At 37.7% G+C, this 21,683-nt stretch overlaps 1 protein-coding gene across 2 annotated transcripts in view; it reads right to left on the minus strand.

Annotated features, from left to right (window-relative positions):
* Nucleotides 1–21,683, minus strand: part of PRKG1 (protein kinase, cGMP-dependent, type I) — a 1,243,017-nt gene that overhangs the window by 785,187 nt on the left and 436,147 nt on the right. For both annotated transcript variants that reach the window (XM_012801440.2, XM_012801439.2), the window contains exon 3: nucleotides 10,762–10,875. In XM_012801440.2, coding sequence (XP_012656894.1) covers nucleotides 10,762–10,875 — 114 coding nt within the window. The remainder of the gene's footprint in view (nucleotides 1–10,761; nucleotides 10,876–21,683) is intronic.

The raw sequence follows: 21,683 nt of genomic DNA on the forward strand, positions 1-21,683 counted from the left end.
AAAAAAAAAAAAAAAAAAAGGGCCAGAGGATTGGCCAAAGGATAAGGACCTTGAATCTATTAGGGAGACAATTTTTGACCTCTTGTGAAAATTATGGCCATATCATCAGCACCTTTACCTAGAAAGAATGTGGCGAATATAGAAAATTAAGTTTATGTCCTAAGGCAATTACAGGAGACAAATAAATTAGACATCACAAATTCTTGAATTTCCAGGCTGCACCTTAAGAGACAATCCATAGGTGTCATTTGCCTGAAATGTGACTTTTTAAAATAATTCACATTTTAAAGGAATCCCCTGTAGTCACATATTTTCTTCATTTGTCCAAGGTCTCTTGTCCTCAGCACATTCTCAGGGGTGTGCACACACACCAGAACCATACAAAGTCCTGAGAAATATGCCTGGGAGGAAATAAATGACAACCCGACCCTCAGACCAGACCCTTTATCTCCTCACAGACCAAAGTCATGCCTCCAAGCAGAAGGATGACATTCGATCCCCAGCCCGTGTAATTTAATCTCTGTCCCTACACTCTTACCTGCAGTTTGATTTTGATACTAGTGTTTCTCGCACAAGTTTATTCCAAGCACTTTGCTGGGTAATGGCTGTGATAAAAAGAGAAGCAGCTAAGGGTGGGTGGGGATCCTTCCAGGGACCTCAGTCTCTTCTCTCTTTTCCTTTACTACCTGTGGACCCCAAACGAGCTCTGTGTTCCTCAGGTTCTGCGGAAGATGAAAGTTCCAACTCCCTTCAGAATTCCTTCTTGCTTTTAAAGAATCACGTGTGAGGGTAATAACTCTAACAGAACAGCGTCTACCGAACGCTTTACACCCCAGTTTCTGCACTGTGCCCTTCACAGGCATGCCCTCATTTCATCCCCACCACAATCATCTGGCAGGTCCTAACCTTTTAAAGGTTAAGAAGGCTGAGGCCCAAGAACGTGAATCTATTTTCCCTGGAGCACACACTAGCAATTCCAGAGGACGGGAACCCCGGTAATATGTTTCTAGAGCCTGTGCTCTGAACTATTTTAGTCTTTAACTTTGGCACAGGTCAACTCCTATATCCTCCATAAAACCACCCATGCTAGTCCAGAATGATTCCTTTCTCCTTCAGATTTCCTCTATTTCTCTAGTCACTTGGAAATTTCCAAGGTCTCATGTTCTTGGCACATGTAACCTTTCTTTCCAACGACATTACAAATACCTCAATGACGGCACTGTGGCCTCTCTTCTGTTGATGCTCCCCATTGTGGCTGGCAGTGCCTCACGAGAATCTGGTACGAGTCTAAGAGATTCTTGATAAATGACAGATCTGACGTTTGATCTTCATCCATCAACTGCCAGACACAATGTTTGAAAAGATGTAGTTCAATGTTTTACCAGGGAGCATCTAGGAGAGTGATACAGTTTAGAAATCCAGGTGTGTGACCTTAAGGAAGTTTCTGAAGCCCTCTAAAACTCACTTGCCTTGCCGGTGTAATTGCATTTTTTCATTTTTATTTTTTTTGCAGTTTTTGGCCAGGGCTGGGTTTGAACCCACCACCTCTGGCATATGGGGCTGGCGCCCTACTCCTTTGAGCCACAGGCGCTGCTGGGCAATTGCATTATTAATTGCTGAAGTAGAGGACTACTGTGAAGGTTACAGATACACAGAGCCAAGTGTCATGGAGGCAATAAATAGTTGATAAAGAATGACCATCGTGTCAATACTCAAAACCACCTTTGATTCATCTACAACAGTGGTTCTCTAGTTGTTTTACCTGAGGCTTCCCCTAACATTTTAACCAGAAAAAGCTGGTTCTGTTCTTAAACGCTTCCTATACAGAAGCACTCTGTGAGATTTTTTACTTTAAAAAGAAAACAACAGTGAAAAAGAATTCAGTTAGGAGGTTAGTTTAAACAATGTTGCTGGATCCCATTCAGAAAGCTACAACCAACCATACACTCTGGTCAATAAAAGTTGCTCTCCTAGAGGTGGGAGGGATTATGAGGGAATAAAGAATGTGTGTGTATTAGTGAGGCAGACTGCCCTTTGGAGAAGTCGAGAATGTTTAGCTTTACAGAAAAATGCTCAGCTATCTGGGATCATTTCTTGATTGCTCCTCCCTGGTTTTCTGAAAGGTTAAAAGTCACTTTCTAGGATCCACTGTCACCTTTGCAGTGAAAACCGAGTTTTGGGGGGTTGCTGCAGAAATTAGCCAGCTCCAGACTTCCGATCTCTACAGATCTCAAATCCTAGGAACTCCCCGTTTCTTTCTAGATGACTGTGATATAAGGACGGCTTTTATCTTCTCATTATCAGAAGCTAAGAGATAATACAATTCATTTAGGACTAGCTGGGTCCTCACTATGAAGTCAATGAACACTTTTAGAAACAAAAAAGGACCTTTTCCACTGTGGGTCCAGTGGATTGGATTTAACCTGTCAGTGAGAAACATTTCACCTACCAAGAAATCATCCCCTCAGTTGTGTTCTTAAGAATGCCCACCCACCTTCTTTTTCACCTGATCAAAACTACGCTCATGACCATAAAGAAAACAACAAAAAAAAATCAAATGCAACTTTTTCTTTGTTCTATTTTTCTACCAGCATCCTAGCCATCAGGTTCAATGTATCTAAAAGTGATATTTGTTAACAACATGGCCTGGCAGCCCATGATTTTTTAATTTTTCCTTCCCTCTCAATCTGTTCTTCTCTTATTTCTACTTCTTACTGTTCTTCAAAAGAATATGCTCATAATCTGCACAATGCGGGTTCTCTTCTACTAAGGCTACGTCTCCTTAAAATAAAATGTAATTTTTCTTATTCATCTCTGCTCAATGGCAACAAAACCTTCAGGAAAAGAAAAAAAAAACCAGAATGACACTAACAATGACAGTGACTACTTATGAAAACATCTAATTGTCTATTAAATACTTCAATGTAGATAATTTGATGCAGGTAAGAGCGTGCATGTGTGTAAATTAACACGAATGAAGCAAGCACCTGTGGGGTGCAGATGCATGGGCCTCAGACTTCAGTGGCATCACCTGCAAGGCTTGTCACACACAGATTGCTGTGACCCAGCCCTGAAGTTTCCCATTCAGTACATCAGGGAGGGCAGAGATTTAGTGTTTCTAGCAGGTTCCCAGCTGATGCTGATACTGCTGCCCAGGGACTCTACTTTGAGAAAGCTTGTGATAAATATTTGAAGGTCCCTTATCAAGAGTTCACACTGTAGGTGTAGGTAGTAGGCGTATTAACAAACTTCCTTAGGAGTCCACACACCTGGGGGGAGAAGCGAAGGGATGTTTATAAGACCTAAATTTGCATCAGGGACTTTATTGGTGAGCTACACTCCATGCATTCCATGATCTTGGCAGGCATCTTCTCACCTGGAAAATCAGGGCAACCACTCCCATCCACTGGTTTGGGATATTTTGAGGATTACATTACAAATGCATGAGATAACCAGATGTAACGCATAAAACATTGTCACCAGGATAACTTAGACACAAAGGACATCCGTAAGAAGGGTGGGCTTCTTATATTCACCAATGGAGTGCTGACATTACATTTCCTGAGTAGTCAGAGGAAACTGAGGAGAAGACAAGGCCCACAGGCACTTGGGACGATCTAACCTATCCTTTTACTTTGTTGCACAACAACTAAGAATCCCTTCCCTGGTGTTCGTTCATTGCTCCTGAATTGCTATTTAAATTTTCATAATGTCTACTTTAAAGAAATGTATTGACTAATATATTTTATGAAAGAAATAGGTAGTTACTTAGGAAAGTCTCAGATGTCGAACCATGAAGTTCCATCTCATGAAATACTCAGAAGAGTTCCAGAGAGTTGCAAAAACTAGATCCTGCAATCGGTTCTGTTTGCTCAATATGCGGCTGTAATCCTTTAAACTTATGACCCTCTTGCTATTACATTATACAATCCATCCTTTTGTAACAGATGTGGGTCCATGCGGTATGATTTAAAAATCTGTAAAAATTGTAACATGCTGTGTAACTTTTTGCGCAAGGAGACAGCTCAGATGCACTTGTGTTTAAAAGAAAAATGAATCACTGCAGACAAAATTTAAAAGTTTGTGGAACAGGAGTCTGCCAAAGTATTGTCAGTCATATGGTCCCCCGTCTAACTAGCTATGTGGAGTGGGACTCATCACTCATCTGCTATAGGTCTTAGTTGGTACAGCAATAAAATGGGGGTTTACCATGACCCATCCCCAACACACTGAGCTTAGTGTATCACTCACAGCCTTTAAATGTTATCTGCTCTTGTTATTATTATTATTACTATGGAAGCACTCATCAGGGATTCATCACAAACCATGGGCAGGGAAGTTTCCATGAAAAAAATAGTAATTCTAGAAAATACAGTATTGACATACGTTACTACTTGGCTTTTTCTTCTTCAAATCAACCGAATAAACACTAAAAATGACTCGTAACTAGTTATTAAATGAGTGAATGAAGATTCATTGAACCAAACACTGACTCAAGCTTTACGCTGTGTGGGAGTTTCTTACTATGCAGGTCTTTGTGGGAAAACTGCTACTTCTGCACGATTTTTAAAAGCTGCTTAAAAAAAAAAAATCCATCTTTCTTGCCCATTGTTTAAATTTACTATTCAATTACTTGTGATCCTTAAAAAGTAACAACACCCAATCAGTTAAAGCCTGACTACTCTCTAGAGATAGGGAACTTCCAAAGTACTCAATAATGTAGTAATTACAAGAAGGAGGGGAAAAGTAATTATCTAACCTTAAAAAGGAATTAAATTTATTGCCTTCCTCTAATTATGGGAGGTGACTTTTGCCCAAGAAGTACCGTGAATATTGATGTCCACAAGGCCTAGTCAATATAGAAATCAACTTCATTTTTTGAAAGTGGTTAAATATAAGTCATAAACAAATTCTGATTGTAACAGTTTTCATCAAGCCTAAAAAAAAAAAAAAACAACTTCTTAATCTGTAAAAGAAAACAATGTAGCTTCATAATTATTTTCCTTGTCTCTGAAATTCACTTTTAATCTACTTAAACAATAAGGGCATGAGATTAAAGAAGAGCTTTTGTGTTTCCATTTGTTCATGTTCGTTTGTCCCATGGCATCATTGGCACCTAGTGAACTGATTCCTCTATTAAAGAAATTTATTTCTCAGGGATTACATAATTGGATTTATGATACTAATTTCACAGCATTCTTTTACAGACAAATGCGATGAAAATTTTACTAAGAAAAATATTGTCTAATTAACCCACTAAACAAGCCTGCCTACTTCCCCGAGATGCTGTCAAAATACACAATGTTTGCTTCCTTGGCCAGGATGTCAGACTTCTTGGGAAGTCCCTGAACTTTCATTCTGTAATCAGAGTTGTTTCTAGTCTAGTCATCATCCGCCTAAATTTATTTTGTATCTTCTCTCTCTTTCTTTTTGTTGTTCAGAGTTCTTGCTAAGAAAGCGTGCATTGGACTGGGAGGAAGAAAAACATGCACCCTTTTAATTTACCTCTCAAAGGCAGAACAGAGACTGTCTCATGAATGCAATTATCTTTTCTGCTTTTTTGCGGTGACACAGTGAGCATGACAGTATATGGGACTTATCATTAAGAGCCTGGGTAATAATAACCGAATACTGGCAAGGATTTGTTCTGGCAGACACTCTTGCTTAATTTCCACAGGTAAATGAGTCTTTATCATGAAGATGATACTGCACGGAGCCCTATAATGATATCTCAGTTTAATGATATCTACTACAAGAGCTTCATCTGTGATTCTTATTCATTAACAATAAAAATTTACATTCATGCCTTATTGTTCCTTTACCAATAAAAAGCATGGTATGCATGTATGGTGCGTACACAGCACAGGTATGAGATATAGGTATTACATCTATCTAACATGGGGTATCAGCAAAAGCATTCAGTGAATTCTCTTTATTTCTTTTTTCCTACCCATCCATTTTAGGTTTTTCAGCAGAGTTTTCTGATCCAGGGAGAATAATATAATGCTTGGAACAGAGCTACAAGGAAACGTACAAGCCATTTCACTACATAGTCTCGAATTTATTTTTAAAACAAAAATAAACAGAAAACTCCAGGCCTTTAAACTTCATTCTTAAAAAGTCTGTAACACTTAGAAACATAATATGTTTATGTCTATGTCTATGTTTATGTCTATAACATTCTTAAAAAGTCTAATTGCTGAGTGTGGTGGGTCACGCCTGTAATCCTAGCGCTCTGGGAGGCCAAGGCGGGTGGATAGCTTGAGCTCATGAGTTTGTGACCAGCCTGAGCAAAAGCAAAACCCCATCTCTACTAAAAATGGAAAAACTGAGGCAAGAGGAACTCTTGAGCCCAAGTCGGAGGTTGCTGTGAGCTATGACCCCATGGCACTCTACCCAGGGCAATAGCCTGAGACTCTGTCTCAAAAAAAAAAAAAAAGTCTATGACACTTATTAAAATATCTTAATTATCCAACTTCCCTCTTACTAATATCCTAGGAAAGCTTAACTATGAAAGCATTCCAACTAAGGCAGAAAAATAGTTTTTACCAGATGTTATTAAAGTCATAAATTTGTCAGATTTCTTGTAGGCTGTTTAGGCTCTTTTATGTTAGTACTAAACAATCTTAATAAAGAGGAATTTTTAAAAACTTTTTATTAACAATCTAAGGAGACATAATTTCTCAGCTATTTCATTCAAGTAACTTCAAAAACTATCCACTGTGCCCCCCACAGACAAACTCTGCAGATAACCTTCCATGGTGATCATCTAAGTCTGGCTTCAAGATGTTTTCATTACAAAGTGCTCTTTTACTGGGGGCTTTTTATTGGAGGATATGAGGCCATTTGAGTAATATATGGAGTAATAGAGGTTTGGTGATATTGTGAGATGAAAATCCAACCTAAGAGGAGCAGGGCTTCAATTCAATATTCATAGGCAAAAATGCCCCAATTCAATGTGGCCACTGAATCCTTCTCTCATTGAAAAGAAATAAGAATCTTTCCCTTTCTATGTTTTCATTTCCAATAATTTCAACCTTTCCACTGTTTGCTATTCTGAAGAACCTTGGGAATAGAAGCAAGGCCCAGGGTAAGTACAAATTGGTCTTCCTTTTGGCTGTGAGAATGGTAAAAGTGAAATCACAACCAGGAATGACCCCAGGAGAACGTGATAATGACCTGCTTCCAGGTGCAGGAATGGGGTAAGTAAGGGGTATTCAACAGACAACAGAGGAAGCCCTGCCCTGTGTGGGGTTTACAAATGGATGGTAAAACCCTTTTTACTGTGCAATGCCAAAATATTTAGAAAAAAATTATGAACAATTCAAACAATACTAGAGACATTAATTGGTGCTGTGGGAAGCAAGTGTAACAACTGACTCCTCCAGCCCGCCCCCACCTACAGTCATGCCTTCTGGATGTTTACCATTTGTATACATACAAATTGACCATTTTTATATCATCATTAGTAAGAAGAAACCTTGAGACTAGGTAAGCCTTGAATAACTTGAAAATAATTTTTAGAATTTTGTTTCTCATGTAATGTTAATTTTGTATATTTTTACACCTTTCTTCCTCTGGGGAAAATCAATGGTATCATTGTATAAGACAGGAGTAGATTATGAATATAGATCCTCTGAATCATACCAGGAGGTTTTCTTTCCATACCCCTACGGTTTTGATTTTTAAAAATTGTTCTTCGTGGTGCTATCAGATCTTCCCCCCAGTGCTATCATAATAGCCAGTGCCATACATTCATCTACCTTCAGAAGAATCCAAATCGATTTTTCCCAGATGAAAAACAGAAAGCTTGCTTTAAACTACCATGGTGCATCTGTCAGATAGATCACTGTGAATAAGTTTATAATCACATTATATAGAATATGCCAACCTAGAGTTTTCAAAAGAAAACTGTTTTTAGAAAACCTAAGTTTAACAAGAAACCGACAGGTGTTAGGATCACATTCCTTAGCTGGGGAAGTCACTGAAACATATTTATTTATTCATGGCCCGAAGGAATTTCAAAAAGTGCTCTCTAGAATAAGAAATAACTCATGGACACTAAAGAACTCTTAAATGCTACCATGATTCAGTTACTACTGTGAGATTAAAAATCCATTAAAATCTCTAAAACCATGCTGGGGAAAAGAAAGTGGAAAGGATCATCACCCCTTTTAATCATGGAAAAAAGAGAGATGTTGGGATTAAATGGATAACAAGCCCAGATAAGTAAAAAAGAAAAAAGGGTGGACAACAAGCGTTGGTGTGGGCAGGAGATTCTCCTCAGATTTAGACTGTTACACCCACGTGGACAAACCATTGATGAGATGATGGTTAAGAAGAAATGGATGAGATCACACAATCCTCAACACGTAGAAGTGATCGAACCCACAAAGCCAACTCAGTTTGAAGACACTTTTTATGTCCCATGTAAAGAATAAGGCAGCTTTGGGGATCATATTCTGTAGTCGCTTTATAAAAGTAGCAGCTACCATGGAATCTAATCAGAATTATAAAATGTTCAGCCTGAAGGTTTAATTTAAACAAATAAAGAATGGTATTTGAGTCCTACGGTCACAAGTACCATCTCCCTAGAGATTGGAGAGACTGGGGAGGACAGGACAGAAAAGTACCTCACAGCAATCATCATTCGTGGTTTACAGTTCTTAGGCAACTTCAGAAGAAAAGACTGTTCAGGGCTGATTCCCTACTCATGCACAAGACCTCTGTGCCTCTGTGACGTACGTGCGTTTTCACAGCATCAACCCCAGGCTCCTTTCTCAGGACAACCTCTCTATCTTAAGTGTGAAAACGCACAGACACACACATGCACGTGGATACACTCCGCCTTCCCCCGAGTCTGTGTTAAAGAAGACCACGCTCCATCACTCATTTCCTTTCTGACTGCAAAATAGGTTTATAATTTGTACCCAACACCTAGTTTTTCCCAGCTAAATCAGATGGATAGCATCTATGTAAATTAGCCAAATGTAAATACAATAGGATGTTAGTGCAGATAAACACCATTTTATAGAAACCATATAGTCAGAAAATTGATCTTTATAAAGCAAAGGCATCATTTTATGAAAACCTGTGCTGTAACATTCATTTAAGCAGACTGTTTAGAGTATTTAAAACATTTCTTTAACAAAAATTCCCTATTTTGTAAGACTAAGTACCATGTTATTACCCACTGTTGGCCTTTGGAAATTCTATAGTTTCAATTGGATTAAATGAACAGTATACAAGTCTCAAATATTCTTAATTTTTAAATATTTTAAAAAAATACTGTTCATAATTCTGAGAAATCTTGTTTTAATCAAAATGTGCTATTCTGGTTCTTTTTGCCCTAAAAGAAATATGTTTCTCATGAAAATGAAGCATGAGAGTAAAATCTATTTCATTTAATAGAGTCAAGACTACTCTTTTTTCCAGTAAAGGCCTTTTTTCAGTGAGTTAAAGTTGTGGCAGATTCTGTTACGGTTTACTAGGCTTCATTATTCTTTGAGTCATGTAACTAAATGATCACATGAAATAAAAACTCGGCAGTGCCCATCAATCAAAAGAGTCCTGGGCTTTCAGAGATCAAAAACCTAATGCCAAGAGGGAAGGATTCATCCTCAAAGGGCCCCACGGCTATTGATGTCGGAGTGATTTCAATAAGTAAAAAGGCGATTCACTAATGATACAATGTCTGGGGCCAAGCTGGCCATTCCTTCTTAAGGTCGTTAAAATCCAAGTTTCCACATCTTATCATCAGCCCTATGCTGCATTGCTGAGAAAGAAAAAACAAAAAACTAGTACACTAGTAGTCAATGACATCCGGATTAAACTATTAACCATTTACTTGTCATTTTGCCAACAGCATTTTTTTAAAGAACAAAACATAATCAAAGTAATTTGTGATTGAAATCACCCACAGGAACACGGGCCAGAGACACTGTTCAAACGTGAACTACACGCATCGCTTAGAGATGCAACGGACCTTACATTGTGGACTTCTGAATTCAGCTCTGTTTGTTACATAGGCATTATCCTCACTCAGGAAGCAGCAGACAAAAAACATAAAAAACGTTTCCCTTCAAACTATTGCAGCTGCTTCAACTAAGAAACAAAAGTTGTTAGAGAAATCATATATACACATACATGTAAAATTAGGGAAACAAGCAGCCTTATTGCCCTGATTTAAAATAAGCTCAATCAGTAAAAGAGAAAAATGCTATACTATTCAGCTTGATGAGCAGCTGAAGGCAAAAATACACTGAGACACAGTTTTAGAATTCAGGATATATTCTACGCCGTGATGTTTGAATGAGATGAAGGACATTTCTCTTCTTGATTTTTTTTAAACTACTGAATAAACGAGTGGGATTTATGCAGAAAAATGTAACCCCAAATAGACAGACATATAAAAAAATGTTCTTAAATATGATCTGAGGCTACAAAGGCATAAAAAAAATACAGTTTTTCCTAGTTAATTCTAACTTATAAAATTAAACCATTTTTAAAATCCTCATGAGAAGTCTTAATGAAAAGGGTAATTTTCATAAGTCAACAATAAAATATAAGTTATATAGAATTGATTACTAACAATCATCCTCTAGTAGAAAAACAAATACATCAACTAAATTGCAAAGCAAAAAATAAAATATAAATTAATGAAATGACAAAGGTCCAATCCACAGGCATTTTCATCAACTTTTCAAAGATATAGGGAAAAAATACATTGAAAGTACTTGAAAAACATGAAAACAGTCTTACTCTTGACGGTCGCGGTCCGGGTACAGTTGTAAAGAATAGCTAACTCCCCGAACACTTTTCCTGGGCCCATGGTGCACAACTTAACACCTTCTTTAGTAACTTCAACCTTCCCATCTGAAAAGAAGGAGAGAAAACATATCATCTCAATTCAGTGTCATGCGTCCATTCTTTCATTATATTTTCAAGATAAGATGAGGAGTGCCAGGCTCATTTACAGAAATGTGAAGTAGGTAAACAAAGCTGTCTTTTGTTTGTTTTTGATTATTTTTTATTTCAAAGTATTATAAGGGTACAAATATTTTTGATTACATGGACTGCTTTTAGAACACTTGAGTCATGGTTGTAAGTGTGCCTGTCTTCTCAATAGTGTTCATTATAACCTTTAGGCTGTCACCAGGATGAAATGCCAGCAATGAAATAAAACATAGGTTAAGAAAACCACATCTTAAATTCATCACTGATAAGATTTGAGATGAGACTCAAAGGAACAGCCGGAAAAGAGAGAGAGGCAAAATATGCCATTGTTGCAAATGTGATATTAGTAAACTATGGTAATTCTGATTTAAACATCATTTTGAATCTGAAAGAAAACTTGAGCAAGTGGGTACTTTTTCTCAAGAACACTTCACAGTTAGAAATTCTCATTTAAGTAAGGAAGCTATTATAAAGAGAGAAATTACTTTCACCCACAGGCCTCAGTCATTGTAACTCATGGTATCTTTTTATTTTTAAACATCTTATCTGACTTACACGGACAGTTTTCCCTGCTTCTCAGACCTGCACTGTTGACTGTAAGAAAAAACAAACTACAAAGGATGACGGAACCGAGCGAGGTGTTAGGACTTCTCTATTCTACATAGGAGATGATAAATGAAATGCCAAAGATGGAAAAAAAAAACCCAAGGAAACACCGTACACTGGATATGCATTGTCCCCTGCAAGGAAGCAAAATGCTATTCAATGGGGAAATGAAAAAAATATTTTCAAAACTCATAACTATGTAGATTATCACCCAACACAGCCAAGGAAAAACTAAAAAGGCAGCACAATCCAGTCCTGACCTACCCATTTCCTTCCATTTTTCTCCAAGTTACTTATCCACTGTCTACAGAAGAAAAGCCTAAGAATCAACTTGAGATTGAAAGTTACTTCGTAGGCTACACACTATCTTCCAAACTCCAGAGCTTCACGCATTGACTTCAAAATGGTTCCTTTATCTGTGCACATCCTGTGACACTTAACATTGTAGAGGGTTAGCATGAAATTCACTCCCTTTTTAAAGCAACTTAGTTTTATCTAAGCAATAATATTTGTAAAATCTTAGGTTTGATGAGCTCATTTTTTCAAAGACTTATTGAAATAAAACATGAAACAAGTGTAAAGTTTAATCCACGTTCTAGTGATGCAAGATCCGTCCTTCCTGTTCTACCCTGAAAACACTAATGACTAAGGAAGAATTACACAGTCATTCAAATAGAAGTCCACCAAAAATCTACTCACTATTTTAGAAATATGTATGGATATCCTCCTCTGTATGTAAAGAAGCTATTCTTGAAAGAGCAAAGTCAACAATTCAAAAGGGGTGGAAATACTTGCTCACGTACATGTGGCCACTCAAACATTCCTGCTTCCTTAAGCCTTATTTCTTGGCTGTAAGAAAGAAAAATTCCTCCCTTTGATAGGCACATCAAAACTGTTCCAGTAAGTCCACTTTTTCATTAACTTCTGACGCCCCCAGTGTAATTTGCTATGCTTCCTTTCAGTGGCAAGTTTATTCCTTTGGAAATTTCACCTGCCACCAAAGCATGAGGGATAGAGCAGAAGATTAAAATTATCTGGCATTAGACCACAAGTTGAGTTCTAGTTCTCTAATATTTGTTCCTTATCAGCCATATGACCTTGGGCGATAGCTTACCTTCTCTATGCCTCAGTTTCTCCTTTAATAACATGGATACAGTAGAAACACCTGTCTCACTGGGTGGTTAAAATTAAATGAGGTAATGCATGGGTATATACCACACCTCCCTGAGTGAGGGGTTCTTTGACTACTGGAACTTTACTTTGAAAGTGAGAGCTATGTAATCTAAAAATTTATACCCTCATATTAATTTAAAATAAAAAAATAAAGTGAGGTAAAATGCTTAACACAGTGTTCGGCACATAGCAAATGCTTAATCAGTGTTTGATTTTGTTGCTGGTATTTATTTTGATCATATTCCTCTTTCATCATTCGGGTATGACTTAACTAGAATACATTGAAGTACAATATTCCATCATCGACTACAGAAACTAACCAAGTTTCTCATTTTTCTTTTTAATGGAGAATTTGTTTTTGGACTCTTTCTCTAAGGGGATGGGAGATGACTTTTTATATCAAAGCCCTATCACACCTAAAGAAGAAAATAGATAGCTGAGAAATCTCACTGATCTACGTGGAAGCTGCAATGTCTCTGTACTTTTCCCTATCTGCCTTATCAGTCCACACAGGCAAAGCGGATGTAATGTTTCATCACCCATTACTTACAGTCTAGTGGTAGGTACTCCCGAGAATAACAGAGTTACAGCTTTCCAAGACATTATAAAATCAATGATCTAAAGCTCTAGTGTCAATTATATTAATAGAAGTAAAAGCAAGTGAACAACACTGACAGAACATTCACAAGTAAGCGATTTTGTGCAAATCCACTCTCTCTTTGGGTTTGATAGTTTAAAAAGTTTTCAGTGAAAGGGACCCATGGGAGTAAGATCCCTACTAAGAATTCTGCTGGGGCTGGTGCAGTGGCTCATGCCTGTAATGCTAGCATTTTGGGAGGCCAAGGCAGGAGGATTGCTTAAAGTCAGGATCAAGACCAATGTGTGCAACATAAGGAGACTCTACCCTATGTCTACAAAAAGTTTTTTTAAAAAGTAGCTAGGTATGGTGATACACTCCTATGGTCCCAGCTCCTTGGGAGGCTGAGCCAGGAGGATTGCTTAAGGCCAGGAGTATTAAAGCCACAGTGAGCTATAATTGCATCACTGCACTCCAGCCCAGGTGATGGAGGAGACCTTGTCTCAAAGAAAAAAAAAAGGGGGGGGGGGATCCTGCTAGGCTGTTAGACTGTTTGGGAATTGCTCTTTCTTGAACAAGGACTAGCCAGTAACAGACAAGCAGGAACATCAGGACTGCGGTTTTAGTTCAGTGGTTCCTAAAAGGAAATCTGTGGACCTATCATAACAGAATTAGTTATAAAATTCAGATATCTTCCTCTAGAAAACTGTAAATGCCCCTCTATCACCATCATCACCATGCTCAGTCCTGCTGCCACTTCCTTCCCTGAAAACCATGCTCATTTTTTAAGTTATGGATAATTAATCTTGTAGCTGGTTATGTTTCCTATTCTCATATGACCTCTAGAAGGCTCACAGACTGTGTAAGATTCTGAAGTCTAAAACGTGTATGCAAACTCACTTCTACTTCCAACTTATCTTCTTGATCTTATTTTGTATTTGCCTAAATTCAATTCCCTATGTTTATTTTTTATAAGGTGGGTATAAATTATTTATATATGTGTGTGTGTATGTATGAATATTCAAACATGGTAACAGAAAGTTGTATTGCATACTAATTAGAATAACTAAACATTTTTAAAAATACTTAAACAGATGGTATTTGAGAAATGGCCATTTTGATATAAAACATCTTTTCCAGGTTAAGTTAAACAGTGGAGATTCAACATATTCACAACATTCAAGGAAGTAAGGGATCTGATATCATATGATAGCTGAGAATGCTCCAAAAAGTACTGTATTTTTTTTTTGTAGTAAGACATTTATAATTTACTCGTAGTTACTTTAAGTATACCCTTGCTTTGTACACATTAGGTGAGATCCCATCAAATGCCCTCCCTCCTCCCACCAACCGCCCCCCCCTTTCTCTTCCCCTCCCCTCTTGCTAGACTATATTTGTGTTTTATCATTCGTACAAAAGTGCATTTATATATTGGCTTCATAATAGTATTCAGTACATTGGATATTTTTTTTCCATTCTAGACATGCTTTACTAAAAAGGATACATCGCACCTCCATCCATGTAAACATAAAAGGTGTAAAGTCTCCATCTTTTAATGGAGACTAATTAAAATACTATTTTAATGCCTGCATAGTATTCCTTGGTATACAAATACCACAATTTGTTAATCCATTCCTGGGTTGCTGGGCATTTGTGGTGCTTCTATGACTTGGCAATTATGAATTAAGCTACCATAAACATTCTGGTGCTACCATAAACATGTCTTTGTGGTCAAATGATTTTTGTTCTTCTGGATAAATACCCAGTAATGGGATTGTAGGATCACACCTCTCGCCACTAACAAAAATTGATTCTCACTGGATAAAAGATTTAAATTTAAGTCACGAAACTATAAAATGCTAGAAGAGAGTGCAGGGAAAATTCTTGAAAATATTGGACTGGGTAAATATTTTATGAGGAGGACCCCCCTGGCAATTGAAGCAACACCAAAAATAAATTACCGGGATTTGATCAACCTAAAAAGCTTCTGCACAGCTAAGGGTACTACAACTAAAGCAAACAGACAGCCTTTGGAATGGGAGAAGGTTTTTGCATTTTATGATTCCAACAAAGGTCTGATAACTAGAATCTATAGAGAACTCAAATTAATCAATAAGAACAGAACAAACAAACCCTTTTCTTTGTGGGCCACAGACTTGAACAGAAATTTCTCTGAAGATGACAGATAAAAGGCAATAAAACCATAAAAAAAAAACCTCTTTGTCTTTAATCATCAGAGAAATGCAAATCAAACAGCTTTTAGGTATCACCTAACCCCAGTGAGAATAGCCCACATCACAAAGTCCCCAAACTGCAGATGCTGGCATGGATGTGGTGAGAAGGGAACACTTCTAAACTGCTGGTGGGATGGAAAGAAGTATGGAGAATCCTTAAGGAATTAGAAGTTGACCTTCCATTTGATCCCACTGTATTTTTTTAATGAGCAGAAAGACATAAATGGAGAACAGAAACCCAGTACCTGTAACTTGTTAGCCTGAGTCATAATTGGACTGTTTATCCTTCTTCATACCCATTGTGTGAATGAGGAGTGAGTAATTCAGGGAGGCAGGATAAGCTGGATGCTAACAAGAAAGTTAAGGATACACTCAGCATTAGTGTGAGTTTTGCAAAGATATTTAGAAGTACCCCAAGGGTCCAGGAAAGTTAGTTATTGATGTAAAATTAGTTAAGTTCATTTACCAGTCTACACACCAACCCTACAGTAAAATTAGTTGTGATTACACATTTATAAATGATTTCCAAATACAGACTGTGTGGTTCACTTAAGAAAGCCAAGAATAAGGCAGTAAAAATGCATACATCCAGTGGCCCCTGACCTTACCTAATCACCTTCCTGTAAAGTACAGGGGCAGTCAGGAAGCCACTTCTCTAGTCTACTCCTTTATGAGATTGTTTGGACTTCTTGTGACTCTGAGGCTACCTCTGAGATTTGTTTCAAACTGACTTCACTTGTACAGAAAGTAGGTGAACCCATGTATGCTTATTTTCATGGTGGTGGGATAAATGTGGGCTAAAACTAATGGAAATAAAACTAGGTAGGCTGAATATATAGTGTGCTTTTGCCAGAGGTTTACACCAAATTTAGAAAGAGCTCGAATGTTTTTATAGAAGTACTGTTTGCTACCAACTTTAGAAATGCATTTTGTCAATTTCAATTCACAATTGCAAAGTCATGGAAGCAACCCAAGTACCCATCAACCCATAAACGGATTACCAAACTGTGGTGTATATATACCATGGAGTACTATTCTGCCTAAGAAATGATGGAGACTTGGGCAGCACCTGTGGCTCAGTGGGTAGGGCGTCAACCCCATAAACCAAGGGTGGCAGGTTCGAACCCCACCCTGGCCAAACTGCAACTGGGTGTTCTGGCAGGCACCTGTAGTCCCAGCTACTTGAGAGGCTGAGGCAAGAGAATCACCTAAGCCCAGGAGTTGGAGGTTGCTGTAAGCTGTGATGCCACGGCACTCTACCCAGGGCGATAAAGTGAGACTCTGTCTCTACAAAAAAAAAAAGAACTTACTATAAAGATATAGTGAGTCCTTGTCTCAAAAAAAAAAAAAGAAAAAGAAAAGAAATGGTGGAGACTTTACACCTTTTGTGTTTACCTGGATGGAGTTGGAATACATTCTTCTCAGTAAAGTATCAAGAGAATGGAAAAACAAGTATCCAATATACAGAATACTTATATGAAACCAATATATAAACAACTACATGTCCACACAAAAGGAAAACATTCAGTATAGTCTAGTGAGGGGGAGGGGAGAGGAAAGAAAGGAGAAGGGGAGAAGGCAGGTGGTTGGCGGGTTCTCGCCTAATATGTACAAAGTGAGAGTATTCAGCACACCCCTTGGGGGAAGGGCTCAACTATAACTTGGACTTTACCTTAGAAATGAAAACCATGTAACCTAGACATTTGTATTCTCATACTAATCTGAAAAAAAAATGCATTTTGATGAATTTATTATAGGTCATCTTTGATCAATGTATTTCCATGTCTTTAAAGAAACAGAAGACATTCACTAGCATGTCTTCATGACTATTTTGATACTTTAATTCTCAAATGTGTTATATTTAAACCAAATATTGTTGCTTCTGAGAAGTGGCAGAAAGTCATTATCAGACATCTTCGTAAAGTTCTAGCCTTCTTCTATTATTTTCCTGAAGCCCAACAGTTACTAGAGGCTATTAAAACTCCAATTTGTGAAATTAATAATGTTCCAAAATGCGTTAATGTGTTAATCTGTATATCCTGATTCTGCTCCTTTAATTATTTTTTAAACGTAATACTGTATTGGTATTATTTTCACCATGCCCTCTTACTATCATCTCCATAAGGATATAAAGAAACATTTAAACCATTTTATTAAAAATTTGGATTTTTCTAAATTACCAAGGTTGCCTGCATGAGAGATATTGAAATAGTTGGCTAAGGTGGGGTTTATAGTTTCATTTAGCACGTTCATCACTCCTGCCATAGCCATGAATAATTGAGAGACGTATCACAGTAACTGGAACATATTTTTCACTCAACTTCAGGTACCATATGTCCATTTGTGATCTGGAATGGGCTGAGTCATAAGTCCTAAATCTTCTCATGTCGAGAAGCAATCAATCTATCTCCTGTTTTTCTGTATCACTACATAGTGGTATCAGAAAAACTTCCCTTGAGAAGATGCTAAGCCTTATGGGACCCATGATAGAACAAATAGACCTTCATCTATTTTTCATAAGAATCAATAGACCCTATAAAAGAAGGGAAAAACTGAGTTTATGAGGAGATCCAGAATCTCCTGGCTTCTTCACCCTTATGAATTTTTCACTAACCTGCGGTTTTGCGGCATAAGGATGTTCATGATAAGTAGAACCAATTTAGAGATTTATTACCAGTAGGCAGAAATAGAATAGCTGCCAATAATCTAATATAATCACTGTGCTTAGTTCCAACAATCTTGGTTGAAACATTCAGGACAACAGGTCCTATCTTTTCTGTTCTCTTCTCATCTGACTATATTTTCATGATTTTGCAGGTTAAAAGCCACAGCTTTTACATCATATATTCTCTTATAAGTGTTTCCATAGTTGCTCAATTCAGTAGGAACATTCAACATACTGGTGGTTGAGCTGGGTTGTCACCAGTGTGTACGTATTTTCCTGTGGGAGATGAGGTTCATCTATGAATCTGCATTTTTAATGGATTAGGCATACTATTTCACCAGACTTTCCTTTCAGGGTCATTTTAGATTGAGGGTATTGTCATCTAGGGAAGATAGTAGAGATTGGCAAGGGTGCTATGGGGCCATCTAAGGGGAAAGGCCATCAGACTGATGGGGACGGACTACCAACTTGGGTAACTCCCCCAAACCTGTATGTCTTATTAGTCATTTATACTTGCTTTTCTTGAGCCAGTATAAGAAGGAAAAGGACAGCCCCACGGGGAGATGCAGTTTTGTTCTTGAACTAAAGAATGGCAGCGTGTCAGTGACTTATCAGTTGTCACTTTAAGACTGCTTTCAGATCTGAGCAGACGCCTTCTCTCTGGATCTGAACTCCTGCCACTCAGATGATGTGTTAACTCTTCAAAGGATTAATCTTGATGTTTGAAAATCATTCCTTGGTCACTACGTAAAAACCTCTGGGAAGTTGCTCTATGTTAGCGCTACTTATTCGTTTCAAAGTCTGTTGTACTCACTTCTAGTTAGCTATGTATCTTGCTTATTAATTTCTCGTTAGACATATACGCATATATTTAGTCTTTTTTTTCTTTAACTATTTGCATATTCAAAGTTTCTGTAACTATCAGGTTCTTCCAATATTTTCATTAGGAGAAAAATTTTCATTCAAAGAGGTTACTTATCTACTTGTCTTTGACATTGTCATACCACTCATCCTCAGAAGGGGTTAAAAGTACTAGTTATCCAAACGCAGTGAAACAATCTGAGATGTGAAAGCCAAGTTGAAGTTGAAGCTCCAGGCGTGAAGACTTTGGCTTCTCCTTCAATGAGGCAACTCTGATTTCCCTTCTGGTCATGACTATTATAAATACACTGGACAATTTTTCATTACACTAAATTACAGCAGATTATAATACGTATAGTTTTAAAATAAAATTATGATAGTATCCTTGGTAATGAATCAAAATGAGTCAATAAATAAGCTATCCATAAGTAAAAATTACATTTACAGAAAAAAATTAATGTGAACATTAAGACATATCAACTTCATTTCTTTTTGTTTGCTTGGTTTCTAATTCCAAAGTCATAGGACAGACTTACATATTCACAAAGAAAACCTATGCGAGAAACAGACTGAAATTTAAGCAATTTAAATATCTGGAGATAGAGAATCATCTGAACCACCAGAAGGAAAGTCTGGAATGAGCAACTTCTATTGCAGCACTTCTGTCCATGGAAATATTTAAGGAAAAGAGAATATATTAAATGTATTGTAGATGGCTCAACTATTTATCTGACAATGAATGAACAGGGTCTCAGAAGGATTTCACAATACTCTTCCCCAACACCATGGTTCTATAATCTTTCTATACGTTATGTTTCAAAATCTTAGCACTTTAAAATATATGAAAAGCAGTAGATCTCTGTTTGGGGATTAATTTCAATTTCCAGTAATGAGGTAAGCTAAAGACAGGCCAGAGAAGCAGAGTGTTTACTTAGGAAAGGAAAGCGAAATAGATTAACCAGTCCCTGAATAAAGGAGAGTTGAAGAGATAATTTAATTGTCTTAATTACGTCAAGTTTACTAAGCTTAATTCCAGCAAGATATAATACATTCTGGCTCTCTGATTTCTATCATACATGAATACCTTCAATCCGTCTGAACAATGAACAGCTTTCTCTGTCATTCCTTAGAGGGAGGCAAATGGCAAACATACCACTATCATGAGCAGATGTGTGGGCAGTCATCACCAGATTTTTGTTTTTGTTACTTTTTGAATATTAAGCTTAGGATAGTTTATGATACAATGCCATGGCTCTCCCCTGGGGACAATTTTACCCCTGGAGAACATCTGTCGATATCTGGAAACATTTTTGGTTATCACAGCTGGGGGATCTACTGGCATTTAGAGGGTGCTGGTAAACATCCTACAACACACAAGATGATGCCCACACAAGGAAGAATGATTCAGCCCCCAAATGTCAAGAGTGCCAGAACTGAGAAACCTTGATGCTAAGCAAATCCATGCATGTACAAAATACTCTTCGTTTAAAGGGAAAATTTTGATTTCCACTATTTGTCATTTTAACTCTCACCAGATGTAAATTACAAGCTACATAAAAGAGTAGCACCAGGTTGCAATATTTAAGGAAGCCGGATCACCAGTGGATTGCATAAAGCCTCAAAGCTACTTTACTGCGTAACTTTCCCCAGCAGATGTCACCTGGAACAGAAGTAATTACAGGAAATTTCTAAGCAAGACTTATGAAAATATTCTACTGATGTTAGAATGTCATCCTTTCTCTAAACTTACTTGAGAATTTCAGATCCTGGCTGCACCCTGGACTGGCTGAGGGATCTTGGATCTACTGTTTAACTCCATGCCTTGATTACCTCACTACACAACAGATTTGGGATAACCGTATCTTATTTCACAGGATTATGAAAATTGAATTAGGTAATACATGCAGCAAGACAAAGAATATATAAGTTAAAAGTAGTTCTTGAAGATGAAGTCCCTCCCCCCCCCTTTTTTTTTTGAAGAAAATAAAATACTTGGAGGGTTGGTTTTAAGGAGGGAGAAGAGACTCGGGCCTCTAGGTCACGGTTCATGAAATTTAGGAAGGAAGAGCAGAGTGACAGATGAGAACAAAAGTGAAAGGGAAGGGTGGGCAAGAAGCTCAAGGGAACAGACAAAGACGCCAGTCGGAAAGTCTCACCTTGCAGAGGCTGGAGGATGTCTAGTAAAACAGATGTCTAACACACAATATTAAGTTATCTGTGGCCAGAATGAATGTGCTACCCGTCTCTCCAAACCATCAGTAAAGTCTGCTTTACTCTATTTCTCTTTGGTGATGGGTTTTAGGGAAGATGAAGGCTTGAGGGAAGATCTATGGCTTGGATATGTCAATGACCAGAAGGGTCAGGATGTGAAGAATGAGTGACGGGAAGCTGGGGAGCAGGAGAGCTGGAATAATTATGTGAATCACAGAAGCATGAACACAAAGGACTCAGGAATTTAAAGACATCTGAGGGGAAGACACTGGCCTTTCAGAGGTTGTCAAATGGATACTAAGTCCAATTTCATGTAAATTTCAAGGTTATTAGAAACGTGAATATAGTCTCATCCCTCAGTTTGGTACATGCAGGAATTGATTCCAGGACGCCCACACAT

Source organism: Otolemur garnettii, unplaced genomic scaffold (genome assembly GCF_000181295.1).
Source record: "Otolemur garnettii isolate 467f Iridium unplaced genomic scaffold, OtoGar3 scaffold00008, whole genome shotgun sequence".
NCBI classification, from domain to species: domain Eukaryota; kingdom Metazoa; phylum Chordata; class Mammalia; order Primates; family Galagidae; genus Otolemur; species Otolemur garnettii.